General features: G+C 36.0%; 1 protein-coding gene across 5 annotated transcripts in view; it reads left to right on the top strand.

Moving 5' to 3' along the window:
- Window positions 1-20,728, top strand: part of C4H8orf34 (chromosome 4 C8orf34 homolog) — a 157,345-nt gene that overhangs the window by 18,389 nt on the left and 118,228 nt on the right. For all 5 annotated transcript variants that reach the window (XR_011697730.1, XM_071554389.1, XM_071554391.1 and 2 more), the window contains exons 2-4: window positions 10,674-10,821; window positions 11,802-11,933; window positions 20,339-20,467. Coding sequence is in view for 4 of the 5 variants with exons in the window: in XM_071554389.1 (XP_071410490.1) it covers window positions 10,674-10,821; window positions 11,802-11,933; window positions 20,339-20,467 (409 nt within the window). In the remaining variant the exon portion in view is untranslated. The remainder of the gene's footprint in view (window positions 1-10,673; window positions 10,822-11,801; window positions 11,934-20,338; window positions 20,468-20,728) is intronic.

Below are 20,728 nucleotides of genomic sequence, written 5' to 3'. Positions count from 1 at the left end.
CTGATGTTCATACTTCTGTGATTGCAGTTAAGGGATTTCTCAAGACCTCCTTTTAAAATAAGGCCAACAAAGCAAAAATCACTGGGGATGTGATCCAAACAATGAGGTGCATTTAGATATAAGCCAAATTGCTGAAATTTCAGTAGAGTGGGGGATTTGTTAGTCACAATGTTAGGTCCGAAGACTGTATGCGTAGTACTATGTTTGAAATGCCACATACTGTGAACTTATCCATAGTACTAAGTGCCAAAATACAAAGCAATATCTGAAATAGTAGCTAGGTCTCAAGTGCCAAGCTAGAGTTAAAAAGCAGGTATTGCTGTGCAGTTTTTCAGAGAAAATCTTAGAAATTAGAAAATAATCTTTACTTGCATTGTGAACTTATTTAGGGTATGGCTTAGTCCTAAACTTTTTTGAAGTTGACTCTTTTTTTATTTCAATTTCTCCTACACATAGCAGTACTTTTGCAGCTCCCCCAAACTAGAACTTCACAGGAGGAATGGAAGGCAGTTACTCCAGTGCAAGCATAGCACATTCATGCTGCCACAAGGCACTTTGTGGTTATCTGCAAAAATATAGTTTTTTCAGTGACTTGTACATGCTTTAAGTGTACAATAGACAGAAGAGTAGTAGAAGAGAGCCATGTGAAATGGAAAAAGCACAGCACCAGGCTATCAAACTTGTGGCTCTGAAGTGTGCTGTAAAACTTGATTTGATAGTGCTTTCTTTGAGACCATGACAATGTCGGTGGAATGAACCCCACTACACGCTTTGTAGCTACTAGTGCAGTGAAGCCAGCAGGGAAATTAGGGGGTGTTTTAGGAAGTGTGTGGGGCAAGTCTCCACCTTGCTCATGGGTTTAGATAGGACTAGAACTTTTACTAGTTTTGAACTAAATAGTCTCTTGCTGTGCAACTCCAGATTTAGGTCCCCTGTCTTCTGCTAGAAAAATTAAGAGTAACTGTTGAAATTTGGGGTTTTAAGTAGTAAGATTGAGACTTTTAATTCCTAGACCAAAATTATCAGTGTCATACTTCTGGTATTGTGCTTTTAGATATTTTAATGGGACTGTAACTGAATATGAGGAAAAAAAGAGGAATTATAAAATCATGTAATTTTCTTTAAGCAGTTGCCAAATAAATCAGCTTAAATCCCCTAAACTGTGATAAAAGTAACTAGAAAAAAACATGAAAAGTGATATATGGGTGACAAGTGTTTCTGATAAGTTTTTCTTCCAGTAATATATCAGTAGTATATTCAATGTGTGGTCTAGTTTGGAAATATATATTTACATTTTTTAACTTTACTGGAATAAGTAATCAGGAGATGGGGCTGGGGGGAGATAGAAAAGCACTTGAGAAGTGTGGTTGGTTGCTCTCACATTTTGAAAATGTGTATTCTCCAAGTTTTCTGTGGGATGTCATTGAGAAGATTTCTATCAACCTTCAAAGCATTTGTCTAGTTATGTTCTAGAACCTTATTTTTTGGGGGATAGGCTCCCAAGAGGAAGGAAATGTTTGCAATTCTGCAGTTACAGAACAGTTACCTAATTCATCAAGGCATTTTAAGCATGCATCTGGTTTTATAATTTTTCCTTCTCATGCATGCAAAGTACCTGAGCCTAAGTTCTTTGCTGACTCCAATACCTTAATATACCAATTTTTTTTTCATATATAGACTTCTCCTGAGAACCACTCATAAACCATTAGTATCCATTTCTGAGTCTGGTTGGGATAGAGTTAATTGTCCTCATAGCAGCCCATATAGCGGAGTATTTCAGAGTTGTGACTGAAACAGTGTTGAAACACCAGTCTTCTAGCTCTTGCTGAGCTATGCTTGCACAGGTTCAAGGCATTCTCTGTTCTCTCTGCCCACCAGCAAGCAGGTTTGGGGTGGGCTAGAGGCTGGTAGGGACACAGTTGGGACAGCTGACTCAAGCTGGGCAAAAAGATACTCCTTACCATATAACATTATGCTCAGCAATAAAAGCTAGGGAGTAAATTTTGTGAAGTAGCCATTTCTTGGGGACTGACAGGGCAGTGGGAGATGGTGAGCAATTGTCTTCACATCACTTGTTCTTCGATTTTGGTTTTTTTCTCTTCCCTCTGGTTATTAAGCTGTCTTCATATTGACTCAGGAATTTTTTCTTGTTATTGCTCTTCCCATTCTCTTCCCCATCCCACTGGAAGGATGAATAAGTAGCTGGTGAGTGCTTAGCTGCTGGCTGGGGTCAACCCACCAGGGTTACCATATAATACCTGCTGCTTTAGTTTCTACCATCACCCTCTCTCAGAAAAAGAGTGCATAAGAGAGGTTGAAGCTAAGTCAGTAAAGTTTAAACTGGAAATATGATGTGGTTTTTGTTTTTTTTTTTTAACACTTGCAATAATGAATCATTGAATGTGGTGGAACAAGTGACTTTACCTTAGAACTTGAAATTGGAATTACTTCAGCTGATAAGAGAAAGATCAGCTCTAGCCTGTTGAGTTAGCTTTTAGGTAAGGCAGTGATGTGCAGTCAGTGTTGTTTTATGGCTGTAATTTAAGTTTTGCTTGTAATAGTCTTTCCTAGCCTTTATCTGTTTGTATTCCTTTTGTTTTAAATCCTACAGACCTTTCAGAAAACCAGCAGTTTTCATTTTCTCTTGGCTGAACTGTGAAGTGCATAACCTTCAGGGTAGAATTTCCAGTGGTTGATGAAGTGGATGGAAACTGAGGAAGATTTCTGATATACACTTCAAGGAAACTTTACACTATTTCTGCACTAACATGAACTCCCTGATTTCATAAATCCTTGCTGACTTCAGATAGTGATATGGTAGGCAGAGTTTCACAAGTGTGAGATTGTTACGCAGAGATACAGGCCTGCAGAAAGAACTGTAAGGTATCATAGAAAACCTTTGTCATTTGAAAACCATGGGTGAAAATGTGATAACTGTTGCCGTGATTGGCAAAGCTGAGAAGCATGTCTTTAACCTCTTCTTCTTTTATTGAGAATTAGTTAATGTCTTAGAGTAACCTAGTACCAATGCCTTACCTTTTGACAGGATTCTTTTCTGGGATGCTTGAATGAGAGAAAGGAAATATTTCAATAATAAAGCCAAAGATGAAAGGTGTTTGAAGCCATTTTGTAAACTCGAGAGTGATGTAATATATTTGGGACGAAGATATTTGAAGTATTAAGAATAAGATAAAAGCAAAAAACCCTCTAAGGATAAAAACATGCAGCAAGCAGTTCAGGCAGATATTGCATATTGTAGCGTGTGTGGTGGAGTTGGATAAACTGTCATGAACTTACTCAGTTAAACTTTGGAATCCATGCAAAAGGTTTCTGGGTTGCTAGGTAAGATCAATGATGCATATTTTATCAACTATTAAATACATAAGTTAGAATTGTGTCATATAAGGTTAGTTCATCCAAGTCAGGGAACTGATTATATGATTTGCAAAGGGTTTGTGTGCTGTTCCCATTCTGGTCTCCAGAGTCTCCCTAAACAAGAGGTTACTAACGTAGACCCCCAGATTAGTCTTCTGTTATTGAATTGGTACTGATATTTAATACATGAACATTTAAGAAAGACCTTGAACTATTCAATGTTTGTTTTCATCTTCCTCCTCCTATTCTCATTGTATGAACCACCTTTGTTTAAATTGATTTAAATAAATAAATATTTGCCACTTTTTATATCAGTTATTACTCTGATCTGAGATGCTGAAAACACAGTTTGAGACTTTAAATGGTGATAGTCTGAGTCTGAAAATGTTACCTGTACCACTAGTCCCATACTGTAGATTTTCCTGCCAGTGCTACCTTTAGGAGGATTTTGTTTGCCCTGCAGTACCAGGCCTGCAGTATCAGCTTTGTACTTTCTCTTTACTTCGATGTCCAAAGTATTTTCTCTGTGGGTTGTGTTCCAATCTATGTACTGCAGTTTTGTGATACTAAATGAATTGTGTTTATGAGGAAATTTGCTTAAGGCTGAGTAATTTATTTGATAGGGAGATGTGGTAGTCATTTTATGAACATTTGAAATATATGTCCATTTTGTTTATAGTATATAGTATTATTTTACTACTTTTAATTCTAAATTGCTTGAGAAGATGTAAAGCCTAGCTATTTTCCAAAAAAAAGTATGCTGGTATTTTAAATGTATTTCCATATAAAATAATATTTTTGGCAGAAGCAGGGATGTTTACCTTTCTGCTCACATTTAAGAACTGCATACTCTTAATTTAAGCAGTAAGAATAATGTTGAAATATACTTTTAAAACTTTTTGTTTCCAGAAATCAGAAAGGAATTTTAAGGGAAAAGAAAAAGTTAATCACTAAAAAGTTTATTAAACCAATTTTCCTTTCATAAGTTTTCCCTCAATTTTGTATTTTCTTTGTTCACTTGCAGCCTATATGAAGTGATTAGGAAGCCTAAATTTAGATATCTGTCTGTCTTCTAAGTGTCTAAGTTTCATTGTAGTGTGTGTGAATATATATATCTATATCTATATGTATAGATATATATAGCCAGTGGAGCCAAGAGAGCACCACTTCTTATCCTAAGTGAACATTCATTGGCTAGTCAACTGGAAGCCCTCTAGCCTCTCATGACTTCTTTATTGACAAGATCAGCCCTGTGAAAACTTGCTGTATTTAATTCACTTAGTTTGGAAATGCATCCCATCAAAATGCTACCTAGTCTGTTTGGTTAGAAGGGAGAGATAGACATCTTCTGAGGGCAATTCACTCTACCGAGTTTAAACATCTGCTTTAAACCATGATGAAAGAACATAATACAGTCAAAATCTGTGCACTCTGTGCCATAGTCTGTAGAAATATCTATAGTTAAAACATGTTATTGTTGTATAGTTACCGTTACCAGTTACAGGGCAAGATAGAATGTCTCTTAATTAACTTAATAACCTGATAGATACATTTAGACATAGATAATTAGGATTTTCTTGTAATTGGGCTGATGATTAATAGACTGTGAAGACTGTTTCATTTGTATTAAATGCATGAAAAATCACAAGGAAATTAAAATTTGAGCCTCCATTGAATAACTAATAGAGGACCTCAGGACAGCACAATAGGGAAAGATTATTCTCTTTATAAAGAATTAGTACTTTAGACTTTTTTTTTCCCAGATATTTTGCAGCCTCATCAATATATGTCAATTAATCTCTCTTGGAAACATTCACAAATCAACTTTTACAAGTTTTTTTTTTCTTCAGACCATTTATGTAGCATAATTCAGTAAAACTAGTGAATGTAAGAACATACGAAGATAACATTACAGAATAAAGTAGAACTGGTTTGCACAATGCAAGGTAAAATTCTTGAAGGAGTTAACTAACTGAGCTTACATCACCTTGCTGTTCTTTCTTATTCTGCCCTCAGTCAGGGCAGAACGAAATTTGGATCAATATAGTGGGGAAGCAGCAGAAACTAATGTATTCACCCTGGTGCTCTAGCCTTTAGTAACCACAGAAGTTTTTCCTTCACCCGTTTTCTGTGCCCCAGTGTGTCTCACGGGTGCACAAGGATTTCATAGTTACTAACATCTCAACAGGCTTCTTTTGTTACACAGCTGATAGGAAGAGACTGAGAGACCCACTGATGGAAAAGACAAAAGGATATGGAGTGAAAGGAAGACATAACAGTGGAAAGAAGATAGATTATGAGTAATGAACAGTTCATTTGGTGGCATGGACACCTGATCTTCCATGGCACACTGTGCACAGAAGAACACGATTTTCCTATTTGAATTGTAGAAAACTTAGAAATTTGAGCTAGAAATGCAAAAAAGTATAATTAATGTTTTTAAGAGACATGTAAGTGTCTTGCATTTCTGTTTTCATGCATAATTGAAACTCATCTGATGATGTTTTTATCAAGAAATAAATCTCCATTCCAATGATCTTGTGCTGTTTTCATTCTGCTGTTGTAGAGGCGTCTTCATTGAGACTAGTTGGTCTTTTCCCTTTTCTTTTTGTTGTGAAACCTTGCCTACTTAGCACTTTGTGAGTCAGATCAGACTGCTGCTAACCAAAAAAGAAATTTATTTTTGTACCTTGTACATTTTAGTTTTTCTTACTTAATACATTCAGTTTTGTCATCTTTTTTTTGAAACATTTCAAACATGTAAGAGTATATTTAGAGTACCATGTAGTATATTATTCCTGCTGTCTATTAAGATGTTATCCAAGCAACAGATGAGATCATCACATGAACTTTGGATAATTTCATCAGAAGTTTAATTTAATTCTACTAGGAAATGGTGTTAAAATGAGAATACTCCTTAATAGGCATTCATAATCTGTAATGTCTTTTCCACTTCAGTGAAGTATGTATTTACTTTAAAAAATGAGCTGAATAGTCACTAAGTATGGTTACTGCTGTGTGAAGCTTTTTGCTTTTTTATTTTGGGTTAGTTTGGGCTTGTTTTTACTTTTGTTTCTCTTGCCCTTCCAACCCCTCCACCTCATGTCATAGCCAAACAGCTGAACACAGACAAATAACATACTTCCATGTAATTGCCAATTTGCTGGGGATTATAAATCTCAAATGCTGGGGGCTGAGCAGATGGAGTTAGGTCCCTTGATGAATTAAGTGGCAGAAATTGGTAGAAGATCAAAGATATTTAGGGTCATAGAGTTGAGATCCTACTTCTGGGACCTCTGGCAGTGTGTGTGGGAAAAGGATATGGAACAGAGAGAACACGTCCTGCATGTGAATATGGTTTTACACAGCTATTCTGAAGCCATTATCACTGCTATTGTTTTTGGGTTGGAGGTGTTCTTTGCACCTTCTCCAGAGTTCAGGAACTCCATGAAAAGTGATAAGTTGGAGACTACTTTCACACCTTGCTGGGAGCAGCTTGAGAAGCAGATCCCTAAGAGCTTCTTTTCTCAGTTTTGCAATGGAATACTTGTAGAAAAGAGCTTTGTTGTTCTTAAATGACTGGCTTTGTAATATGAGGCACCTTTGGATTCACTTTAAGTTGCAGTTGCTTTTAAAGACAGCTCTGAAAGTGCTTGAGCAAATCAGTTTGAGGCTTATTACATAAATTAGTAGTAATTTTTTGGACTGCATACTCTTTTCAGTTTATGAGGATTCCAGCTATGTTATTTCTTCTTCTTTTTTTTTTTCTTTTTCTTTTTTACTTTAGATGTAAAGGACTGGTGCAACACATTTGGTATTCCAGATAGGTAAAAGTAACCTATATCTACAGTTCTTTAAAGTTTTCTAATTGCTGTCACAGAATAGGACTGTCAAATCTTATTATCAGTGTGATAACAGTAGATAAAAAAGTGGTCCTTTTGTATAGGATCTAATTTCATATCACCTCGAATAGCACTTTTTTTATACTTCATATGAATATAATATTCAGTTTTATTGCAGTATCTCACAATAAAATAAAGAATCCTGTAATCAGTTTTATTTTATTAGATCTCTTTCTATTAAGTAAAGGCCATTTCTTCATGTTGCAAGCAAATCAGTGATGGCAACAATCAAAGGCGTTTGTCTTACATTGACATGTAGGCATTCTAAAATTTTTCATTTTTGTGTATTCCCTTTTTTAGTGTTGTGTTAGTTTTGTAATGTATTAGTAAGAAGTTCTCACATGTGGTTGTCTTTAAAAATTCAATAGAATCAATGCATGTATCTCAGTTCTCATAATCTTGTTTTTATTAATCTAAGAAAGAAAAATAATTTTCAAACCATGATTCTGAGAAATTATTTAAGTTACAAGTCAGCTATTATAAATTGGCACTTTTCCTTTGATAATAGAATCCTCTGTAGTGGAATTCCTATAGCTGTTGTGGTCCATTACAAGGACTAGATTACATCTTTCCATTGTCACTAATTCTGCTTTTTGACAGGGGAAAATAAAATTGCTGTTAGTGTTGCCAAGCAACCAAAGTATGAATTACTCCAGTTTCTGGATTTTTCTTGTATGATGTATACAAGAGGGTTTCTCCTGCCTTGGTGAGAGACAGTCTAGATGAAGATGCTCTCCATAGTTATAAGAATTCTAAGACTAGGAAGTAGCTTAATTTCTCCCTGTGGAGTTACATTTCAAAACCAAAACCACCTGGGATTTTTTTGTTCCCTGTAGATAGATATCAAAAACCACATCACAGAAGATCATGTCTTCACAAGATAGGAGATTTGGTGTATTTTCTCTTTTTTGTTTTCTGAAATTAAATTTCTCTCTCTGAAATGGAAAACTTGTTTCTGCCTTGTTTTCATTCATACATAATGGTTTATGCCACTGCTTGAATAAAAAGAGTGGAAATTCTTGGAGTGGACAAAGATAACTTGATGTGCCATAGTAATCTTGTATGGTGTTACTCATGTTTACTGCTGTTTGGTGTACTTTCAGTGATGTCTCTTTCCCAACACTCTTAACTGATGGTGAAACAAAGAATAATATGGCTTAAAATTTAACTGTGTTTTTGCTAGCTTTTGAATTTGCTGGGACTTTGCAGAATGTAATGTAATGTAACCGTTGGCAAGTGGGGCCAGCCCAAATGGTGGGCAATTAAGATAAAAGAGAACTAGAGCTAACTTGAATATGTGCAACCAAGATCAGAGGACTTGCCTGAATAGAGAAGCAGCTTGAAGCACATGTGAAGTGCTTTCTAACAGAGAGGACCGGAGGGGGAAGGACCAGAGGGGGGGGGGGCTGGGAAGTAGAACCTGGGGCTGAAGAACAGTAAACAACATAAGACATAAACAACAGAATGTATAATTCCATGACGTAAATGTACAGAGTGCCTTGAACAGATAACATTTGGAGCTAAATCCTTAAAAAGGGTTGAATTTTGTATACCCGGTGGACACATACAGTGGGCATGGGCCCTCTGGGTGGCCCTGGCCATGGCCAGGCCATAATAAAATTGTGATTGATTATCAATATCTAGTTTTTCTTTAAATCAGTGGTAGTGCTAAGTAAATGGTGGTATTTGAAAAATTATTTATTAAATGAAAGCGTGTGGAAAAGATGAAGTGGAGATAGAGTTAAGTGTGTTAAGTTCCCCTATGCTTGGGGATGGGTCAAGACAGTAAGTGCTCTGAATAACGTAGTGTCCTGATTTACAGGTAAACTGGCAGGAGAAAGGAACTCAAAAGAGATTACAAGTTAGAGTTACAATTTAATATAAAGATTATAATAACTGCAATGATACAGAGAAAAAATTGGTTTTAACCCACATAACCCAATGTATAACCCAGCACCCTGGGACACGAACAAAATGGTGTTAGCCACTGTGCTGAGCACCACATGACCCCCCTCAGTACAAAGTAAAAGGAAAGGAAAACCTGTTGGTGAGGATGATGGTCACAGTCCGAGTTGAGAGTTGTGGTCAAAGTCCTGCTAAGGTTCTTGTCCTTCTCTGGATCTGATGAGTGATACTAGAAGTTCCCAAACCCCAAGATTATATACCCTCTGGTTCAAGTGGGAATGCCCAATACCTCCCCCAGGGCAAGGAGTTTCACAATGGGTGATTTACTCTGTGAGTCATAGGATATTTTTGGATTCCTTGATGACCCAATAGCAGACATGACCCTTCAGTCTGGGTGTGAAGGTGCTAATGCCTCCCTGGAGGGGAGTTATCACAGCTAAATCATTGGTGTGAAGACCCTGCCTCACAGGGTTCTCTAACACCCAGCTTGCAGCCTGAGGTGTCAGGGGTGCCCTGGGCAGCTGCTGCCAACAATCCATTATTAACAGTTCATGACAAATGACAGAGAGAGTATAGAATACACAGTTTTGGTTACACCCACAGTGAGAAACTGATCCCGGTTGCTGTAACTAGGCCACTTAGCTAGGGGTTTTTTGTTACTGGTTTGTGAGTATTGTTTGTTTTTGTTAACTTTCTGATTTAGTTGTACGTTCATGTAATTTTTCACTTGTATAGACCTTTTTCATTTTGCAGTGGCATTCACAGATTTCCTGTAGAACTATATGGGTTTCAGGGTCATCCCACCCACCACATGAGACATTTATTTCCTCTCAGGGCACAAGCACAGCAGAGCCACAGCTTCCTTTTGGATTCCTGATGTGTTTTATATTTAAGAAGCCAGGAAGAACACCAGCAACAATATGGAGAGTGCTTATCTTTCTGCAGCCCTGCAAGGCCAAAGTGTAAAACAGCAGTTGGATATTATCAAGGCATGGCATTGTATTTTTGAGGAGTTGCATTAAAAAGTGTCTGCCTGTTTGATGAGACCTTGGAGTATCTAATCAGATAATTGTTCCATGTCTGTGTGAGACGAAAAATACATGAACCTTCCTGATACACGAGTTTCCAATTAAAAGAATCCTGGATGTGTGAGTCAGAGAAGAGCTACCTGCTGCTCTAAAGACGTGCTTGTTCGGCATGGTTAAATTCACAATATACAGACTGGGGTAAATTTGAGCAGGTAGCAGGGGCAAGGGTTTTTTTACCTAAATTCCTGCAGATAAGAGACTGTGTAGGCTAGTAACACTTCAGACATGAGCACTTCATAGGGCAAAGCTAGTAGTAGTTTGAGGAGGTGAGTGTTTCCAGCCGTTTTCTTCAAAGTTGAAAATAGAGTTTTCCTTTATAAATGCTCATTTACTTTTGGTAAATACAGGATTAGTTGAGGTGCAGTACCTCACTAATTTTTTGTTTTGTTTTGATTTTCTAAAGGAGTTGATGACCAAGCTGATAACAGAGACACCTGACCAGCCAATCCCATTTCTAATTGATCATCTTCAGTCCAAACAGGGGAACCGCAGTCAGCTTCAGAGAACACTGTCTGGCTCTGCTGCCCTTTGGGCAGAGAGCGAAACATCAGGTATGGTCTGTGTGCTGGTAAGGGCTGGTCTCCAGTATAATGTTTGCACATTTTCATCCATGATTTTCTGGATGCACAAGTACCTACTGAGCATGTACTATCTGTGGTTTTGTGCATGCAGAATAAATCCAGTTTGTCCAGTAGATACTGATTTATTATACACTACTGACTGTCAGCTCAGCCTATGTACATATCATGTGAGTATGGGTCATAGTTACAGAGCGGAAACAGTCCCAGTCTCAGTGAGTAAAGCATGTGCATATATAAGTTTCTTGGTTACCTTGCTTCCTCTTTGCTTTCATTTTCTCTTTGCTTTGTTTTCCTTTCTCCTTCCCTGGTGTTTTTGTGACAGAGATTAAGCTCTCTATTGAGGTATTTTTTTTTGATAATACACACTTTTTATGACCTCTCATTCCAGTCCCTAATGAGAAGATGCTATGCTATTTTGCATTTCAGTGTGAGGAATTGATGGTTGTCGATCTTCAGAAGCATTAAAAAATATTCTGAAATAATATCTGCTCTTATTGTAAAGTAGAAATCCTAGCTTTGATATTCTGGTGCGAGGTACTATTACAATGTTAGTTTTGTGTTTAAAAATTGACTGTTGATCTGTTTCAGACAATAGTAGAGCATAAATAGTTTCTGGCTGATGGTCAAAATGTTAGTTGACTGACAAATCAACTTTTTATCTATATCAAATATAAAATTTTCAGTATAGGCAGTAAAATTTAAGAAAATAAATTAATGTTAAGGACTTTTTTAAAAATAAACTTATTTTTCATGAAAAACCTATTAACTAATTTCTAAATTTTTATATTTAGGAAATTAAATGAATATATTAAATTTAATAGAAATCAGAAAAAGAAAAGAGCTGTCTTTGGTTTGGACTGATAGATCTTGTTGGTTTTTTTATTGCTTATTAAGTCTTGGAAAAATGACCCTATAAATGTTATAATTATTGAATTTGATTCTTTCAACAGAAAATAAAGGAACAAGAAGAGATTTTAGAAGTTATGATAAGCCATGGCAGGTAAATGCAAAAAAGCCTAAAAAGTCAAAGAGTGACCTTGCTGTGTCCAACATTTCTCCACCATCACCGGAGTCCAAGTCATGTAAGCTTCACTACATTAATAATTTGTGTGTACTTTCAAACTCATAGTATGTTCCTCTGTTGAATTAGGATTAAAATGGAAAGTAAACTATGAATAGTTGAAATAAAAATTAGAAGAGTTTAATTCCTGCTTTACTCTCACTTGAATTATGAATATTTTATAATACTCTATGTTGTCATCTATGGATAGAATAGAATTCTAGATAGATGGATTAAAAATAGACTAATATCTGTGTCGTGCACAGTTTTATGTTTGGATACTGGCTATAATTTGATGCTTTAGTTTTTATTGCCATTTCGCATGTCTAAAATCTGTTATGTTGATATTAATCCTAATAGATCTTTTTCAGTGGGTCAGGCAATGCAAAACTATGAAATTACAAGCAGGTGCTGTCCAAGGTATGGGGGTAGTGTCAGCAGTACAGGTGTACTGCTCTGAGAGTTACTGAAGGAATCTTAGGCAGATTAGAAGTAGAGTGGCTGAAGAGAATATCATCAATCACCTGTAAAATAGAAGTAATTAAAACAGAGACAACAGGCCTTAATGAAATATAATGCTTTCTGTGTAGTGGCTATTGAAGAAATTTAATTTTGAAGCTTGATTCTTAATGCTGATTTTTTTTCATAAATAAATATATCTGCAATATGCATACTTACATAAATATAGTTACACACACACACAGAATTGTGTGTGCAAGATATGTTCTGCAAAATAAAATGCAAAATGATATTTCCTTCTCTTGGCTGTTGTAGCTTTTAAAATTTTTTTTATAATAGCCAAATCTTTGTAATAACTGTGAGTGTGATTAGGTGGACCAGATGCAAGCAGGGATACAGTATGCAGCAATAAAGAGTTTGCTGTCTTTCCTCTAAAAGCACAATGGGGAAGTCTAGACATCACTGGATTCAAAGGAAAATCACCCCATGGCATCACTAAGTCAAAATGCAGCACAGCAGTGGATAAAGTAAATCATGATAAATTTATTCAGTAGAGATACTGTGGTTTTGGGTAATTAACAGTCTTGTATGGTTATGAAATCTTTTTTGAGAATAAATAACTAACAAGTAAAAATGCCTGCTACATGTAGCTGTGTTCCACAGTACAGCTTTTCTCAGTTTTTTTTTTTTCTGGAAATGGTGCATTTGTCTTTTTTATCTTCATGAAACACATTCCCTTCTTCAAAAAGACTCTAATTTGATCATCAGTTGCACTGTATTTCTCAGTGCACACATGAATTTTTAAGTCAATTCAGAAGAATCCTGTGAATTTTAATTTACTTTCAAGAGTAAATAGAGATATTCATATAAATGCCTATAGTCACTCGTCATCTGTGTCTAAGCCTACATATTTGCTGGATAACAGCAATTTGTGGAGATTTGCTGTTGGAAACAGTGGCCAAAGATGTATTAAGTTGTTTCTGTCATTGTAAAGTGTTCCTCTCTTAGTCTTCAGATTCTGGGGTACGCATCAATAATTCTCATGCCCTCTCCTAAATATCTTAAGTTCTGTCTTTATTCCAAATAGGGTTGTGACATCATTTCTCTCCCTTCATTTGTGTGCCTACTGTAAGTTTCATGCTTGCTGAGTCCATAGGTTGTCCCATGAAAGGGACAAAGAGGAGGCTGGATATTCTAAACTACCAGGTCTCATGTCAAACAAAGAACTGTTTTATACATCCATAATAAAACTGGGCTCAAGAATCTGTTCTTGTGGAAGACACTTAGTACTCTTCTTTTGGTGAGGCTTACTCTCAAGCTAAGCAAGTCCTTAAGTCTAGAAGCAGTGTCTGGAAGTGCAACTTCACCTGCAACAGAAGTAGAGTTAGGGTGTGTTTAATGCAATTGGACATACATAAATGCATGGCACTGTATGGGATTAATTCTGAGCATGCTGAAAGAGGAGACTAATGTCATTGTAAGGCCTTTCTGTCATCACTGAAAGGTCTAAATGATTATGGGAGGTTCCTGACTAGTAGAAAAATGCAAATATCACATCAATTTTGAGGAAGAGCAAGGAGATTTTGGGGACTACAAGCTGATTGGCTTGTGAGGTTAGCCTCACTCTCTGCGAAGGTTTTTGAGCATATTTATCTGGAAGGTGTTCCTAGCCACAAGAAGGAAAATATGATTTGCAACAGCAAGCATGGATTTATGCGATCATAAATGTCTGAGTAGGTCAGCATGGTTGCCTTCTTTGCTGAGAAAACTGGCCCTGCAACCAAAGAAAGAGCAGTGGATGTTTAATACCTTGACTTTAGTAAAACCTTTGTCAGTTTCCCATAGTATCCTTAAACTCCATTGGTAACATATGGACTGGATGCAGCTGTTTGATTCAAGGCATGGTGATTGGCAATGCAAAGTCCAATTGGAAAATCTATCATTACTGGCATGCTTAAGGACTAGTACTGGGACCCATGTTACTCTAAAAGACTTTTCTAATGTCTTGGATGGTGAGGTAGAGTATTCTCTTAGGTTTGCAGGTGAGACCAAATTGTGGGAAGTGGTTGGTATTCTGGGTAGCAGGGCTGATATTCAGAGTTACAGGCATGAGGAGTCGGCTGAGAGGAACCTCATAATGGTTCAACACAGGCAAATTCAAAATTCGGCACCTTGGATAGAAAAACCTTGAGCAATCGTAAAAACTGAGAAATTAATATCTAGAAAGTAGCTTTGCTGGGGTGCTAATGGACAAGAACTTGAATAGGGACCAGCTGTGGCTGTGTGCTCATGCAGCACTGAAGGTGAGCTGTATAGGCTGCAGCAGCAAGAATGTAGCCAGCAGTGGGCTTTTTTCCACTTTTGAGATGAAAGCAGTGAAAGCTGAAAGGAGATTTCATTGTGACCATTAATTACTCTGCTGGAGAATGATAGAGAAGACATAGTCAGATTTTTCTTGAAGATGATGCGTAGTGAAAGGACAAGAGAAAACAAAAATTATACTGCAAGGGCAGTCAAACAGTGGAACCAGTTAACCATAGAAGCTGTGGAATCTCCATTGTGGGGGATACTAAAAACTTACTGGATAGTTTGAACCACCTGCCCTCAATGGATTGGTTTGAGGCAGCAGGTTGGGCTAGAAGACTTTCAGAGGTCCTTCCTAGTTTAATTATCCTCTGATTCTGTGCTTTGTTGTTCATACCCTTTTGTAGTTTTTTTTCCATAGCACTGATTTAAAACTTTATTCCTCCTATTATTTTCATGACTTAACATGGGCAAATAATTGTATCTGCAACTTTTTGAAAATACCATGTGTATTTGAGCTAAATTTTATTTTAGTTGCTGTCACAGAGGTTGGTTCCAGCCTCTTTGCCATGTCAGCTGCTCTTATTTTCTGCCAGCTAGATTAATACTGATGTTCTTTTGACATTTTTTTCTGGGTTTATGCCAGAGTCAGTGGGTACCATATGCCCCTTCAACTACACAGATCATCAGGCAGCAAGAATGATTAGAAACAATGTATTCCTCTGTCCAAATGTGCACACCATATTCCATTTGTTTCATGTCTTTAGCTTGTACCTCAAAACATTTTTGGGTGTCATTGTACATTTTTTGCCGAAGCCTCTCCAAAGAGGTAGTAAGGACTCATCTGAGAAACAGAATGTTTGGGGCCTGTTGAGACCTAAATATTTATTCTCAGATTTGTGTTTATAAGAACAAACCCCCATATCAAAAATCTAAAAAGGCCTGCCAAAACACATGCAAAACTTAATGGAGTCCATCAAATGTATTATGTTCTGTTGCAGAGTTTTTGTCTGATGACTGTCTTGTTCAAATGATTCTGAACTTGTAAGTTTATTCAGAACTGAGAACTGTAATTTCATAAGCATCTTTGGAAACATCAGGATATTTTATTTATTTAATTAGGAAATACTTCTTTTCCTTCAACAGAGTGAAGTTGGCTGCAGTGTGTGTGTTATTCCTGCAGAAATCTCTCTGTCTTATTTGTTTAATTTTTTTACTGGAAAGATTGCTCCACTCTTTCCTACTGCCTGTTATAATCTCAGCTGCAGCCGAAACACACAAAGAAGTCTTGACATCTGTGTAATCTGACCACTTGTTTCTTGTGTGTGTAAAACCAGAATTAAGCAGAAGCTGCAAGGAAGATGCTCAGAGCCAGAGCTCTGTGCATGTGTGTATATAAATATATTTAATTAAATGTTTAGATGATCACATACTATATTTGAAGAACAACAAATCTGGATGTTTCAAAATAGTTTGTAAAACAGAATTCTTACTTCACAGCTAGCTACCTTTAGGCAAAGTAGGTTGATTTCTTCACCACCTCCATATTAAATCAGATCAGAGATAATCCTTTCACTGTGCTTCAATGCAGCATTCTCATCACATCTAATTTACAATTACAGTACTTCTGGTTGCTCTTGGTCAGTCTAGTACTGTGGGCCATCATTCTCTTAGTCTTTTAATATTCAGGTACAGTGTAAACCAGTTTGACTATAATACCATAGAACGCTATCTGAATGCTGTTACGAGATTTAAATACATGAGTAATTTCCTGCTCAATAATAATATATGTATTTTTGTGCTTTGAGATATAAGATGGTCATACAATGTATTAATGAAAGGCAGGATTTAATTAGCAACTGGTCGGATTCTGTCTGAAAATCATGTTTTTGAAGGGCATGTGTGTAGATAAAACCATGATGGTACCATAGATGGTACTGATCTACCCTCACCCAGTATAAAATAAAGGTATACTAATTTGTGCCAGGATTCATAAAACACCTGTTAAAGAATCTGATGTGCATTTTTTCTGGCTGGGCACACCACCAGAAAATCAGAAATACTGGCAAGTATGTCTTTCCAGTCTTCTAAGATGACATGGGGAAATCTCAGCTCCGTAAAGGGAAATCCCACACATTTCTATGCAAATGCTACAATGTAGATATAATAAATTTTCTGAATTGAAAGCAAATAATTTCAAGAGCAAGTGTTATATAATACATGAATCTCTCAAATAACAGAGATGAGGTTGAGATGAATAATGTCATGAGGGATTTAAAATTAGTGATATGATTGAGGAATGAATAAGTATAATAAAAAAAAACAAAGGTCAGAATATAATGAAAGCATTTTACTAAGTATGTAGTGACATATGCATGTTAAGTGATTTATGATGGACTTCATACATACAGAGGAGGATCATGTATTTGAAAAGATTTTAAAGAAGGATCACATGGTCTTTATACAGTTCTGCATGCTTAACACAAAGCCATCCATTTGAAAATGACCAGTGCTTGTTGATCCTACAGTTGTGAATATACAAGTTTATATTTTAAAACATATCTATAAGCAAGCAGAAAATGAACTTGAAAGGACAAACACAAGGAACAAGTTAAAATTAGACAGATTTTAATTCTAGTGTCCATTCATTAGTTGGAAGAGTAGATAAGTAAGAACTAAGTCTTCTCTAGAAATAATAAAAATTTCAGTCAGTTCTAATTCTGCTTAATTTTCCCCTCAGTTTTGGTTCAGTTACAGAATAAGTCAAACTCATTGTTGAAACAAATTCTATTGAAACTTAGAAATATTCTGTGACAGCAAATCTGTTTTGGTACATTTTCACCAAAGTACAAAATGGTTCATTGAAACACAGTTGATATATAATAAACCACCATGCAGGACAAATTTCCACTATGATTTTGACTGATTTCCCATCACCCATCTAGTGAGATGCAGTCTAAGCTTCCTGTGTTTGTGAGACATTTCTCTGAAAGTAGGGACCAAATCACCGAGTCTTGAGCAAGTGCCCTACTTTTCAAGGATAGATCTTGATACTCTCATTTTGCTGATGCGAGTTGGTCCATATACTTGACAGTTGCTGATCCTAGAACTGTACAGCTGTAGAGTAGAACCTTGTTTCATTCGGCTTCTGTACCATGACAAATTTTGCTTCAAGATCATGTGGTGTTTCAAAAATTCTGTCCTTTTGTAATTTGAAAAATGTCTTTTGTTTCAAACACATGATGTCAAATTCTAGCTTCTGAAGATTTTCTGCAAACTGGATGCTCTGAGGTTTGGTCATCTTTGTACATTAAAATTAAATTATATATAAATTGTTGCCTGTTTGTATTTTGGTGATACTGTGAGATTTTTGTGATGTGGTGAGTTAAGCATAAGCATGAAAAGAAAAGTCTGTCATACTGCTAGTGAATGATGATGTAGAATATGGTGCTGGCACTCTGAAGGGAGATAGTAAGATGACTGAAACGTAGCCATTTAAATAAGCATGTGGTCTCAACATAAAACAAAAGTGAATGAAAATAGACTTTATAGCATTCTTTTTCTAGTTTGCTAAATATTTATATTTAGAATTGGAAAAAGTTGAGAAAAAATACTAAGTGGAACATTTTGTTTTCTGTAAATAAGAAAAAAATTATGAAAAATACTGAAGTTGTGCTATTTAATTTGTATATGCTGGAGTCTGTGAATGAAGACATTTTTTTCACAAAAAAACTTACATAACTCTTAATTGACAGAGCAATTCCTAAACCAGGGATTTATAAACTAGTAATTAGCATTTATAAGTGTGAAAAAAAATTTCAAGCTGCCCATCTGATAAGAGGCTATTCCTACCCTAATACCTGTATCTGTTTACTAGGAGCCACTATAGCTCGTTATTCCATTGTCCTCAGAAGGAACTATATTACTTGCCTTTTTTTGAACACAGAGCAGAACCGGGTTCTGACACTCCAACTTGTGCCTCTCTTCTACTTATTGAGGGTTCCTGTATCCCTTTGCTCCTATTCTTTTCTCTGTAGGACTTTTTCTCATGTCTCCTTTGTCTTCTGTCTTTGAAAATGTCTGTAATTACAGTCTAATATTTTAAGTTTCCTAATAATTACCCAGGTTCCTGAATGAGTGTTATGGATCAGGATGTACTCTGGGTTTTCAGACTCTCTGTAGATACCTGGCTTGAAGATGACTTGGTTTATGTCTATAGGAGATGAAATCATGTTCTTTGTGAAACAAGGACTTAAACATAACATTGTCCTATTTCTTTACCAGGAAAAGATGACTATTGAGCTAACTTATACTTTCCCTAGTGGAATAGACTCCGTATTCACACAGACAAAATTCAGCAATAAGACCAATTTCAATAGCAAGGTATTTAACACATACTGTAAAAGCTACCAGACTTGATGTCTGAGCATAGTTTCCCCATACCATCATAAAAGCACTCTGAAATTCTGAATTATCATATCACCTTTTTGTGCCTAGACTCTTTTATAGGAGTCTGTAAGTTTTCTTCTTAGAATATAATGAAAATGAAGTTTTTAAGCATATATTAGTTGACAGCTGTCAAAACAGTAAACAAAATTTCAAAGCTGGCCAGGGTATATTGGATATTATAGGCTTCTCTTTGAAGTTATTTTTAAGTGAGTAGTTAGCAGCAACTGATAAATGCAACTGGTCCTTTTTGCTGGGAAGGTGGACTAGGCATCATCGTCTTCACACCAGCATGTGCAGTTCTCAGCACAGAAATGCTGTGCTTAGAGACAGTCCAACTATTGCATTTGGTGGCAAAGGCAGGAGATCACTTACTTCTGAATGCTGGTAAAAAGAATGTGTTAAACTGCAGTTCCAGAAATAACATCATTTTTGTTTTCATTTCTCCAAATTGTTAAAAATGTACACAATGTTCAGTGCAGCTGTGTTCGTTGTGCATTCTACATATCTCAGGCAATCCTTTTCATTGTAGGTAAAGTTAGCTTAGCAGTTGAGAAACTGTTATTTTAAAATAAAATCAAATGCCTTGGTAACAGATAATGAGCAGCAGACGAAGCTCAAGACTGTTTTCCAGAGATCAAGTTTATTAAAATAGTGAAACAAAGATTATATACAGGCTGTATAGCATGAACAATAAGGACATATTTTGTTTCACTGTTTTCAATGAACTGTGTTATTACACTTTATGATTATGGGGGAAAATGTATGTTGTTTTGAAAGCTCTATTTCTTTTTTTTCTTATTGTTAAAATACCTAGCAAAGCCAAAAGTACCAGTTACTCATTTTTGTTTTGCCATTCTTCCTTACTGACCTCTAGGCCACATAATTCTATTTTGTTGTAAATTAAGTACCTTCATATGCAGTAGTTTAAATACATTTTTTGTTATTGCATTAATGTTATTATTTTTTATTATTAATTATTTCTTTTTCCCAATTAATTCAGTGCCAAGAATCATCCCAAGAATGCATCTGTTCAAAAATTTTTTCATTTTTACTTCACATTGACCAAAGAAAATATTTCCATCTGTTAAAACAGAAAGTTAATTAATTTCCACTCAAGGTACTTCAGCTTGTAAACTCATTGTGCAGCTTTTGTTTCTACCATAGGAGTCTGAACTACCAAATCTAAACTTCATCTATATATCTGTGTATATTTAGTGCCAAGGTCAATAGAGCATCCTAAATGGGATTGGAAGACAAAACCGGAGAACCATGATTTTGATGAACTAAATCATATTCTTCAAGAGAGCAAAAAACTTGGAAAAGCCCTTGAGAATCTGTCTCACGGTAAGTTGATTGATTTTAGTTTTTTAATGTAACCATGCAGCCTGAATTGTAATTTGGAAGTGTATGTCAGGAAGGTGTCTTCTATTGAATGAAGACCAAGTTCATTGACATCAGCAGTTACATTCCTGTTGGTAAGGTTTACAGAATGTCTGAGATAATTCAATAACCCTCCTGAAAACAACCTACTTCCCCTGCATTTTCTTATTTTTTATATTAATATTCTGCAGATTAAGTGAGCTGAATTAACTCACAAAGAGATCA

The sequence above is a fragment of the Pithys albifrons genome, chromosome 4 (assembly GCF_047495875.1).
Source record: "Pithys albifrons albifrons isolate INPA30051 chromosome 4, PitAlb_v1, whole genome shotgun sequence".
Lineage (NCBI taxonomy): Eukaryota > Metazoa > Chordata > Aves > Passeriformes > Thamnophilidae > Pithys > Pithys albifrons.
Note: the sequence above shows the minus strand (reverse complement) of the source record. Positions and strands in the feature narration are given on the sequence as shown.